Genomic DNA, 12,397 nt, shown 5'->3' with positions numbered 1-12,397 from the left:
CACAGCACAATCCAGTTTCATTTTTTGTATTTGTCATTTGCTGTTCTTCGTGTAATCGAATGTCTAGCGTTAAGGACGCTTCCTCTTCCTGTTTCTGCCAACATGCACATGCCCACTGTGGGTGAATGGGCACGTCTCGTGTATTTTCGGTCGTTTTAAGTGTGGGTTGAGATACTTTTGTGCAAACTCTTGTCAGCAAAGAGGCGGCTTTCTTGTTTTTAAATGGAATCACAGCGGTGTGGACTTGGCCTGAGTCACAGCAGGGATTGATGGGAGATTGTGTGGAGCAAAGTGAAGTCCCCTGTGGGCTGAGTGCGCCTCTGGAGTCAGAAAGCTTTTGACGAGTTTCCTGAATTGACTGAATGACTCGTTACAATCAAAGCAACTTTAAGGTGACATGTCATGGGGTCTGTGGCGTCACGCACTGTACATCGGCTCATTGGGTGTGCGTTTTGTGGAAATCTGTGGTGAGCAGTGGCAGCGAGTCTCCGTGATGGTTTGCTTTGAGCCAGTTTAGTCGTCGGGATCACCTCGGCCGCTTTCTGGGTTTCTCCCCAACGTCTTCTCCTCCAGCCTCCACGGCCCTGGGTATCCTCGTTCTTTTCATATCGTGTGCCACCTCCAGCCATGGCATCTCCTGCCTCATCTCCGCCACCTCTCCTGCCCAAACCCCACTAGTCTGTCTGCACCCGTCACCTCCACAGCCAAATCTTTCTCTTATCTAATAAAACAGAAGGATAAGCTTGAAGGAAATGGAGGTGATTTTGGTAACTGCAGCCGCAGTGCGGTGAAGCCGAACCGAATCGGCCCGCGTTTGAAATGAAATGGCAGACGTGTGTGTGCGGCACTCCTTGGTGCGCTTGTTCTGATGATTTAAATTTGGCTCTTAGATTTTGCCGGATCATTTAAGGCTGATTGAAGTAAAACTTTCAAGTGACGGATTGCCTGTCAGTGCGGAAATTAGCGTTCACAAGATTTTTATTGCAGATTTGTAATACCGTGATATGGCTGTTAGCGAGTTGGTAAAATGGACGCTGCTGTCATTCTGACAGTCGTGTGATATTCATGCTGCGGCTTATGCCAGCTTTGATACGCTCAGCTGTTTAAAAAGCCCACAACACAAATGTCACGTTGTGTCAAGGACAGCAAAAGTCATCAAAGATTTGCGGCGGAGATCGGTCTGATCAGCAACGAGTCGCAGGCCGCGAGTCAACATCGCCCGTTTTATTTGGTTTGGAAACGTGGCTCGCGTATTCGTGTTGTGTTTTTATTCATTTTGCTGTCACCTAATAACTGGTCAAACATTACTTAGTATTATTATTATTATTATAATATCCGGACATATTTATTAAGGTGAGCCTTTAAAAGTTTTCTTAATGGCTTCCACATTTTATGGCTTATGATGCCAATGTTGAGTGGTACACTGGCACTGTCACTGTCATGTCCAACCCGCTATATCCTAACACAGGGCCACGGGGGGGTCTGCTGGAGACAATCACAGCCAGCACAGGGTGCAAGGCAGAAACAAACCCCGGGCAGCGCGCCAGCAGGGCACACACACACACACACACCCCCACACACCAAGCACACACTAGGGACAATTTAGAATCGCCAATGCACCTAACCTGCATGTCTTTGGACTGAACATGCAAACTCCACACAGGCAGGGCCCGGGAAGCGAACCCGGGTCTCCTAACTGCGAGGCAGCAGTGCTACCCACTGCGCCACTGGCACTTTAAAACCCAATTTTTACAACAGGACAGCACCAGCATTTCATCGACTTTGGTACCAAATGTGAGGGTCTTGCGCTCGGTGCAAATGGAGTACCAAAGGGGAGACCCCCTCCCTTTACAACTAGCTCCAGTCACCAGTGTGGGAGGGGGACTCCATTTTGTGATTTGCGTGGAGCAGGGAGGTGCGCAGGTCTGCAGACTGGAGGACCAAAGCGGCGGTGAGACGCGTCACGAGTTACTCCATCATTTGCTTCGGTCCCGCTGAGGTCTGAAAGCTGCTGTCGATACCCGAGTCAAAGTGTTAGCACCGACTCGAGGCCCAGTGTTAAGAGAGCGAGTGTGCTGTGCCCTGCCCATTGCTCCTCCCAGTGCTCCGCCCTGTGCTCCTCCTGTTGCTCCTCCCATTGCTCCGCCCTGTGCTCCTCCTTTTGCTCCACCCTGTGCTCCTCCTTTTGCTCCACCCTGTGCTCCTCCTTTTGCTCCGCCCTGTGCTCTGCCCTGTGCTCCTCCCATTGCTCCTCTCTGTGCTCCGCCCTGTTCCCTGCCCTGTGCTCCTCCCATTGCTCCACCCTGTGCTCCTCCTTTTGCTCCTCCCTGCACTCCATGTGCGTTTCGGTTTTGGTGCAGACACTCGCCTGTATCCGCTCATCAGTATTACTGTGAGACTCCACTTTCTGGGTGGGACGCCAATCCACACCTCCTGCCATTCACACTAGACCCCCTTTTCTGAGTGGCTTGGAGGCAGTCGCTGTGTGCTCCTGTGACCTCCCGGGGTGGCCTGGTTTTAAGCCCCCAACTCCACATGAATCTGTGGTGCCCCCATTTTCCTCTGCAGTTCTCACAGGGTTGGCTGACTGGCTACTCCTGGTGGGCCATTGCTGGACTCCCACCATTTCTGGCTTCGCTCTCAGTGGCGACTCCCGGCCCACCGAGCCTGTGGGAGTGTAACGTGCTGCTGCTTTTCTGTCCCACCGCGTTTCTCCGCATTTGTTCTGTGGTGTTGCTGTGCTTTTTATTATTCGGCTCCAATAATGGAGTGCGGTTTGCTGTGTTTTATCGAGCAACGTGCAGAGCTGTCGCTGCCTTTTAAGATCTTTTTAATGGCGAATGCCTTTTAATGCACCGCTCTGTGAAATGTTCTGGCGGCGGACTTAACGTTACATCAGGCGAAGGGAGTCCAGAAATGTCCTCCATGCCGAATTCATGAAATATTCATCTGTTTACTGTGAACACCGATCTGAATGGGTAAGTGCAGCACATAATAAGGGGGGGGGGACATTCAGAGACCTGCAGTGAAGGCTTTGTGTGTGGGGGTCTCAGGGATGCTTGGAAAGTAAAGAAGAAGAAGCCAAAGCCTAAATGGGGTGCCGGTGCCATCTGCTCACTCACTCAGTCACAGTGGGCCCACCCTGCACACCTTTAGGACTAAAGGGATGGCATATACGTTACACACAAGCATGACATTTGGACCCAGGGTGCCAGTCTGCTGCCCTGCTCAGGTTCATCAGTGAAGCTCGGTCTGTCCGGGATGTCCTATGATAGACTGGCATCCTGTCCACCTGATCTGAGCCGAAGCACACTTAAGACTTGTACCCCAGCAGCCCGACCTCTACAAGTGGGCTGAGAGACTGAGGGTGGCACAGAGGTTAGCGCTGCTGCCTCACAAATGCAGTGTCATATGTTGTCACTGTGCCTGTCCAGTCTGCGTCTTCTCCCTGTGCGCCATTCTGGGGTTTTCCTCCAACATCCCAGAAGACACGCAGATTAGTGTAGCCGGCAAGTCGAAACTGGCCCTGTATGAGTGCGTTTGGGTGCCCATCAGGATTGGCTGGTGCCCCCCTTGCCTCTGAACGTGACTGAGTGGCTTTGAGGATGTGCTGTGCGCCTTTATTACGTTCAGATGACATGGAAGGGCTTCAGCTATAGATGACCGCCTCTCTGGCTCGTCTCATTTTGTCTCCCGTTTCTCATTTTGTGTTTCCTGTTTTTTTTTTTTTTTTCCTCTCTCCAGGGTGCCCCCACTGTAAAAACGCCGTCCCACACTTCACGTTGGCGGCTGACTTGTTTAAAGAAGACCGGAAGGTAATGAGTCTGTGTATGTGCGGGCCTGTCGTGTTGTCTTGTATGGATGCACACTACGTGATGGCATCGGGAGTTTGGTGCCCCCCACACCCCCATCACGATATGCACAAACGTTCATGTTTATATGCGTAGAGTGCTCACACACCAGCTTACTGAATTACAGTAGATTGAAATACAAGGAGATCAGACAGGCGCCATCTCCAATAGTGAAGAGCAAAGGATCATCAGGGGCTTACCAGGCCGGACCCCGATGACCTTCAGACGCCAATCAACGTCAATCCACCATCACGGCCACTTTACTGTACAGAATCCTCCAAGCCAAACGGTCATCGCAGTCCTTTAGTCGAGACTTGCTTTGCATTTCCTCTGGCACATTTCAATACTACAGGTGGATTGGCATTGTTAAATTGGCCCCTGATGTGTGATGGGCTAGCACTCTGCCCGGTGTTTTTCCTGCCTTGTGCCCAGTGCTTACTGGGATAGGCTCCAGTTGCCCCAGATATGTGGTTAAAAAAAAAAAGATGGCTGGGCACTCAGCTGTTGCTCTCCACAGTGACCAGTTTGCCACGATTAAGGCCCGTGCCCCCACAGTGTGTCAAATGACTCCGCTGGCACAGGCCTCTGTTGACTTTTAATTTTTTCAGGCATTGTGGGCTGTCGGTCCATTTTAGTCTCCTCTCCAGGCTAAGCTTTTACTGGTGGGCTTGTTGTCTTGACACCCCATCTTTGCTTGAGCCCCCTGGCCTCCCTTAACCCCGATGAACTCCTGAACAGTCCCTGCCTAAACTGGACCGGGAGATTTGTCAGCAGACGGAGATGCTCGTGAAATGCCGGGACCCCCGGTGGCTTTTCTGTGAACCCTCTGGCACGTCGTGGAGCTCACTCTGTTGGATTTGGCCTTTTGCGCCATCTAGTGGTGTGTGTGTGTTGTGTTTTTTTTTTTTTGTTTTTTTCCCCCCAAACATTATAAATGTCAAAGTGAACACACGAGTGCGGCCTTCTGGCCCTGACAGCTCCCATGCCCATAAACCCAAAAGAAACTCTGCTGGCCCTGTTCTGTGGCTGGCATCTGTGTAGCCCCCTTTTCACAGCAGCATATCAACTGTGTGGCTCTAAAAGCAAAGAGCTGGAGATCTCAAACATACGGCGAGGAGCTCCGAGTGGAACCGCTGCTGCTTCAGATTGCTCAGAGTCAGTCGAGGCACTCAGGCCTCTATTTAGGATGCCCCCCCAGCCTCTCCCTCAGGCGGTCTATATGGCATGGACCACTGGAAGAAGACAAAGGACATTCGGGTGGGATTTGGCGTCTGGACCACCCTGACTGCGTCTTGGAGCTCTGTAGGAGAAGTTGGAGGAAGTCACTGAGCACATGGTGGCCTGGTCAGCCTCACCAGGAAGAGCTGGCTGAAGATGACGATGATGAAGATGAAATATCCATTGAATACTCTCCTAATGTCTCCGTGGAGGCCAACAGTTTCCATGCCCCTTGACTAAAGACTTTCAAACTCCATGTTTCCTAGTGCCATCCATGCCCAGTGGGTTAAGTCTGCCAACAGCACTGGAGCAGATTTGCTACAAGGTGCCAAGTTGTGTTCTGTGACTTTTGAGCAGCTTTTTGTCACCCGTTGTACCCCACATCATTGTCACCAGTCAGTCAGGACATTTTGTGAAGAGCGATGACACAAATGCTGCGGTTCTGCTTTCCTCATGTTGGGGTTGAGTGACGGCCATCTTGTGTCATTGTGACGCTGGAGAGACTTGGGCCGACGATGTGACCCAACAGTAACAGCCGCAGGTGACACGTCCACCGTTGGGTTGTCAGTGCAGATCAGGATGTGACTCTGTTTGTGTCCTTTGGTGGTCACAGGGAGTCCAGGGTTACTGCCACTGTTGTCACCGCTGCCGCTTCAATCCTACGTGTGGGCTTAGTGTTGCCAAAGCAGCCTGTTCACCCAGATGTGGTGACGTTTATTTGGGGTTTTGGTGAAAGTTACTTTCTCAGGATAAGAAGGCCACTGGAGGAAAAGTACAAACTCTTAATATTTCTGCAGTGGGTGTTTGGGGGGCTTCTTGTACCCCCAACCTAGAACTGAAGTGCTTTGCAGTGGTCTCTGGTCCACAAAGACTTTTTTTCACACAGACTTTCTTCTTGAGAACATACAATACAATGTCCTCCACAAACACCGTATTCATCTTCCTCCTCCTCCTCCTCCTCCTCAGGCGAGTGTTACCGATGAAGAGAGGCCGTGTTGTGAGGTGGAGTCTCACTCATTTTGAAAATGGGTGTGCAGCCTACCAAAGGTCCCACAAAGCAAGCCAGGACCTTCACCCACTTGCCCAGATAAGGCCTTGCCCCAGGCAGCCAGCCCCAACAGGACCTGCATGTGCCACTGCAGATGGTCCAAAGTTCAGCGCCCTGTCTTGTATTCCATCAGCCAAGATGGCTGCACGTCCCTTCTTTCTTCAGGTCGCTATACGTTGGCTCCCTGTAGCAGGACACATCCGAGTCAGACCCTCGATGGCTACCTACAGAGTCGTCTGTGGGTCAGCACCAGTGATATGGAGACACTGGTGAGGTCGTCGGCCCTTCCAGTGAACGGCGACCCCTGCGTGACATCAAATCCCAGTCCAGACTCCCTTCATTTGTAGCTCCTAGTTGGTGGAACGCGCTGCCCACCCCCATCTGAACCGCTGCCCCTTCAGTGTGTTCTGTGGTTATCCGCCATGTCGCTCATGTTGTTAAATCAGCTCTTCACTTGTGATAATCAACTTTTAGAACGTGTCCTGCTGCGCTTCTTCAAAACACACTGAAGTTACTCCATTATGTTGCTCTCCTTTGTAAGTCGCCTTGGATTAAAGCATTTGCTTACTGCCTGCTGGTTACGTTACAAGCAGCGGCTTCTGTGTTGGCACGTTCTTTGCCGCACTCGTGATTTGCATTCCCGGCTGCCTCTGATTAACCCTCCAGATCTCATTGGCACACACTTGAAGACATCAGGCAGACCCACCCACATCGACAGAGCCTGAGTGAAAGTGACACTTGATGGAAGGAAGGAAAAGCAGAAAGCAAAGGCGGCATCTCAAGCTGATGAAGAGTCTACTTCACGTCAAAGGCACGGCGAAGTCGCCATTCCCGTTCCACAACAACAAGTTTAATAAGCCAGCGCGTCTATCAGAAGAGAAGCCCTCCACATCCCCGGAAAATCCTCACGAACGAACACAAATGAAATATCCGAGGCAGCCAGACGCAGCGTGAACGTTGAAGTGGCTGAGGACTCGTCTGTGCCTCACGGTGGAATTGAAAATGTGTTTTACGCCCGTTGGCCGCCTCCGCGCCACTGAGAGTTGTTCTCGTCTCCGTCTCTGTCTCTGTGGGCCGAGCGTACAGATGTGCCAGTCGAGGCTTCCTGGCCGATTTCCACTTCAGATGTACCAGGCCAGGGATTGGTTCTGCTTTGTGCCCAACACTTGCTGGGATTGGCTCCATCTTTTTTTGCGACCCTGCTGTGGATTAGCGAGTTTGGAAAATGGATGATGTGGAATGAACAGCCTTGGGGCAGCCACCCGTATGCTTAAATCCTGGCTGCAGAAGGCCAATATGTCGCTCAGCTGTGAACAGAGTGGAGTCAAAACAGAATCGACAGATGCAGGAGCTGGTGTGGCTTATAAGGCAGGTCGGCGGAAGTGACGTCACCGGGACCAGGCAGGACTCCCCACGTCTGGTCTGTAGAGATAACAGAGAGGGGGTTAGTTAGCACCCCGCCACCCTCCACCCTGGCGTGGAATTGCCATCTGTTGGTCCTTTTAGCTGTCTGCCATGCGCACGGGTGTGACGGACAGGCCAGCACTTCTGTCTCCTGCGTGGCACCAAGACAAAACTGTAGAGGGCTGGTGACACCGTAAGTCTTTTGTCCTTAGCGGAGGTGCCATCACTTTGTCAGGAATGTTTTAATATTGTCTGCCATTGTGGGACACCAATGAAGGCCGTCTTATCAGGAGTTCTGTGATGGTCGTTCTCCATCTGAATACGAGATTTGAAGTCTCGCTCAGCCATCGGTACAAACAAAAAACCCAAAATGTGGTGGAGTGTTCCAGTGTCTTTATAAAGACCCCCGGCGGGACAGGAGCCCAGCGGAGCGCGTGATGCTCTGAATCCCGTGTTACTGCCTCCCAGAGTCTCGCGTGGACTTGGTTAGAGCCCAAACGTTTATTTCACCGACTGCACAACTTCTGTCTTCCCACCTCGACAAACCTCAGAAGACAACAAATTACAGAGCACATATGGATGTGCATTCCTCTAGTTCTTTACATTGGAGATTGGGTTCAACTACATGATACGATCTCCCAAAGTTCTTAACGGTTACAAATGCATATCAGTCAGAGATGGGAGCAGAGCCGTCACCCCCGTCACATTCACATTGGGCCTTCCAGTGGCCTGTGACGTTGAGTTCAGTGCCAGTCATGTGGTTTGTCCACGGTTCACACTTTCTGTGTTTTTTATTTTGTCCCCAGATTGCTTATGCTGCTGTTGACTGCACCAAAGGTCAAAACCATGAAGTCTGCAAACAAGAAGGAGTCGAGGGCTACCCCACCTTCAATTACTACAACTATGGAAAGTTTGGAGAGCGCTACAGTGGGGAGAGAGGGGTGAGTAAGAGCAAGTGTGTCTGCTCCGCAGGTTCATCCAAGTACTGGTCCCGATACCAACACAACCAGTCCACAGAGGCTGGGCTTCGGGGCACTGCAGGGGATGGTGAAGGCAGCACAGATCATGACTGGCACCAAAGTGCCATCTGCTCAGGACACACACAACACTCACTCAATTAGAATGACAACGAGGACAATTCAATTTCCTGCTCCTCCGGCCCTCACACCCAGTTTCTACCCTCAAGTTGTAAGGTTGATGAACGGCCCACCATAACGTCGTAACTGCTGGTGGCCAGCCGTGGACCGGCGACGTCTGGATTATGGTGGCCCTCAGAAGCAGTTTCTGGCTGACCTCGCGGCCTTAGTCGAGCGCCGCCTGACGATGCCATCCTGCACAGCACGAGGTCTTCTCAAAGTATTCTGATTTTGTTACGTTGCAGCCTTATGATTTCATTCAATACCCCAGAATGACAAAGCGGAAACAATGTCTGCAGTCTGTTTTCAAGGTTATTAGAAGCTGACACACATATTAAGAGCGTCGGCTCCGGTGCCCCCCATTCTGTTGCTCGTCATGAAGTTGTTTCTACTCCACCGGTGGACAACTGGAATGAATTGAGAGGACGAAGTGAGAAAGACCCCCACCTGTCTGCAGCGGAGCAGAGGCCAAGCCGTCCGGGATTGTGTCAAGGCCCACATCTGGGGAAGGCTACAGAAGTATGGAGGGTCCTCAAGAGCACCGTGGCCACCAGACTGAGTAATCGGGGCAGTGAATGGCCCTGGTAAGAGACGGGGGGGCCGACGCTTTCTGATGGTCACTCTGGCTGAGCACCAGAGATCCTGTGTGAAAATGGGAGAAGCTTCTAGGAGGAAAACCAACACTCTGCAGATGTGGGTCGGCTTTATGGCTGGATGACACATTGAAACCCTGCACCTGAAGGACCCTTCATACGGCGAGAAGCCGTGTTCTCTGATGAAACTGAGATTGGCATCATGTCAAGAGGAAGTTGGGCACCACTTGTCATTCCAACGGAGAAGCGTGGTGGTGGTGGCGGCAGGGACTGGGAGACTACTGTAGTCAGGGCTGAGCAAAACCTTCTGCAGGGCACTCTGGGTGAGACGATACAGGAGTGGCTTGGGGACAACTCTGGGAAAGTCCTCGAGTGACCCGGACTTGAACCGCAATCCAACATCTCTGAGGGGGACCCGCGTATAGCTGTCCGCTGGTGGTCTCCGTCCAGTCTGAGAGGATCTGCCAAGAAGAATGGCTGAAAACCCCCCAATTCAAGGGTGTGAAGCTCATCATCACAGACCCCCAGAGACTCCAGGCGCTGCAATGGCTGCCAAAGGGGCTTCATCAGAGTGCTGAGTAAAGGGTCTGCATACTGGTGTCAGTGTGAGAGTTCAGGTTTTTACTTTTCATAAAGCTTCACAAATGTCCTGTTGTCGCTTTGTCATCCTGGGGTCTTGAGTGCTGCTTGAGGGGGGGAAAAAATGAATTGAAATGCTTTTAGCACCAGGGCTGTGTGAAGACGCCATCTTTCCCATCGGCCTTCAAACTGCTTGGCTCCTGGTAAGCCCTTCCTCATCGATACTCCTGCAGTAACACGTCACACAGCCTGCTAAATATTGTAAGTCCTCTTTAATCCCCCCAATACACGAGCTCACTGACCCCCGGGCTGGCACTTCCTCGTCCTCTAGCTACTCGTGGGAGAGTCTCTGCGCCCTTCTCAGTGCCATCCTCGATCTGTTCAGTCAGTGCCCCCTAACTTCAGAGCAGGTCCTCCATCTGAAGCTCGGCCTGTTCAGGCCTGGCCAGCACGTGGGTGGGAGACCATCTGGGACAAGCTGCTAATGGAAGAGGTGTTGGTGAGGCCAGCAGGGGGTCTGAATGTGGACCCTGATGCCAGCTGGAGTCCTGACTCTCTGTGGTCATTAAAGATCCCTGGGCGTCCTTTGTGAAGGGCAGCATTACATTTCCCATCATGCCCTGGTCATGCTGGCCTCCTAATCGTCCCGGTCTCTAATTGGCTCTCTCTCTCTCTCACCCACCCCTTCACCGCGCAACTGCTAATGTGTGGTGCAGAAATGGCTGCCGTCCCATCATCCAGGTGGGTGCAGCACATTAGTGACGCCCCACTCTCTAGGAAAAGCGGTTCGAGTCCTGAGAAAAGCGCCGTATAATTGTAAAGAAGAATAATTATTATTATTAGTATTATAGTTTTGTTTTCCCTTTCCAGGAGACGGGCTTTGTCACTTTCATGAAGACACTACGAGAGAAGGATCAGGAAAAGGTGGGCAAGAAGAAGGACGAGTTGTAACGGCACGTGACACCCCGAGCCTTTGCCGCTTCTCAAGACGGTGGATTCCCGACGGGAGAAGTGAGAAGCGTAAATGGAGTTTCAGGCACAGTCTTGCCTGCCTCTTGACGTGATTATTCCGAAGCAAAAAAAAAACAATTCCCAAGAAAACCCGTTGAGATTTCGCTCCCCACTGACAACGACGAAGTGCTCCGAGACCACTTGACCTATGCAATAACGTCCGGCTTTTTGTTACTGGCTTTAATTTTTCCTAATTCACGGTGCGTTTCTAGTGTGCTTTGCGACGATTGTGTCAATGTACAGAATCACAGTTTCTATTTTTTTGGGACTTCTTGCTCTTTCCACGAGGGACTGACAATGTATAAAGCTACTTTGATCGACTTATTTTTTTATCGGATAATGTGAAGGCACAAAGCATGTCCTGTTTAAGTTTCAGAGTGTGGCCTTAAATTGAACCCTGTTGAAAAACGTCATCCAAAGGTTTCCTAGCATTCCAAATCCGACCGATGTGAAGCCGTGTGAACAAATCAAGCTTTTCTGTTTTGAAACTGCGTGCGTTTCAGAGTAAAGACCGGGGGGGCTCTCATGTCACACGCTTTATAAGGGTCCAGGTGACACATTTTAGCTGCACTTGCAGGCGTCTTTTTGTTTTTTCGACTTGACGTCACCTCCGGCTGCTCAGAAGGAGGCCCAGCAGTGTCCTTTAACGATTCTTTGAGGAGTCGGAGCTTCTTCAAGGTACCTGCATATCAATTAAAAAACTGCGATTTCCAACAGACGCCGTACCTCACCTTGGCTACCGCACATTGACCGATTAATGCTTGTGACACTGCAGCTTATGTCACAGAACTAGAGGAGAAAGGGTGACGTGACAAAGCCGCGCAGAGCTACCGCTCGACTGTCACCGTGCCATCTGGTTGTCTGGAGCAGGCAGGACGTGACGACTGCAGGACTTGAGCCCACTATGGCCCTTTACCTTTCCGGGTGTTGTGCCTGCTCTTTCGTTTATTTAAATTAAGGTTCTCAGGGACGGCGGGACTGCAGGTGGGCAATTAAAGGGAACAATCGTGATTCACGCTGAACTTTGAAGCTGGAGAGACCGACCGAGTACTGAGGGCGTCTGACTTGTTTACACTCTGCACGATGTCCGTGTCACCCGTGTCACCCGCGCCACAGGACTGGGCCGAGCAGAGCAGGACACGACGCCTGTGCTCACCTTCACGACTTTCTCTGTGTTTCTTCTTAGGCACCAAACTGAAAGAATCTTGTGAACTGTAATAATAACGAGAACGACGGTAAAATAAAAAACCAATAAAGAACACGCTGGGTCACACACGGTGCCACATGGTGTCTTCGCAGTTTGTACACTGGGGGGTCTGCGAAGTCGGGGCATTCAGTCTGACCTTGTGATGATGCATTGACGGCTCTTCTGTGTATAATAGCGGGGTCGCCGCCATTAACATCGATCTTCTTCTGGCTGCTCCCGTTAGTGGTCACCACAGCGGATCCTCTTGTTGCAGATCTTCCTGTCCTCGTCATCTTGCTCTGTCACCCCCGTCACCTGCATGTCCTCCCTCACCACATCCATAAACCTCCTCTTAGGCCTTCCTCTTCTCC

The 12,397-nt window shown here is 51.4% G+C and overlaps 1 protein-coding gene across 1 annotated transcript in view; it reads left to right on the top strand.

Moving 5' to 3' along the window:
* The window catches only part of pdia5 (protein disulfide isomerase family A, member 5), a 97,319-nt gene extending 85,199 nt beyond the window's left edge, over positions 1-12,120 (top strand). Inside the window, exons 15-17 of the mRNA XM_039755223.1 lie at positions 3,745-3,815; positions 8,328-8,462; positions 10,700-12,120. Of these exons, the coding sequence (XP_039611157.1) occupies positions 3,745-3,815; positions 8,328-8,462; positions 10,700-10,780 (287 nt within the window). The 3' untranslated portion in view covers positions 10,781-12,120. The remainder of the gene's footprint in view (positions 1-3,744; positions 3,816-8,327; positions 8,463-10,699) is intronic.
* The last annotated feature ends 277 nt before the right edge of the window (positions 12,121-12,397 follow it).

Source organism: Polypterus senegalus, chromosome 6 (genome assembly GCF_016835505.1).
Source record: "Polypterus senegalus isolate Bchr_013 chromosome 6, ASM1683550v1, whole genome shotgun sequence".
Lineage (NCBI taxonomy): Eukaryota > Metazoa > Chordata > Cladistia > Polypteriformes > Polypteridae > Polypterus > Polypterus senegalus.
The sequence above is the reverse complement of the archived record's forward strand: the minus strand, read 5'-3'. Positions and strand labels throughout refer to the sequence as shown.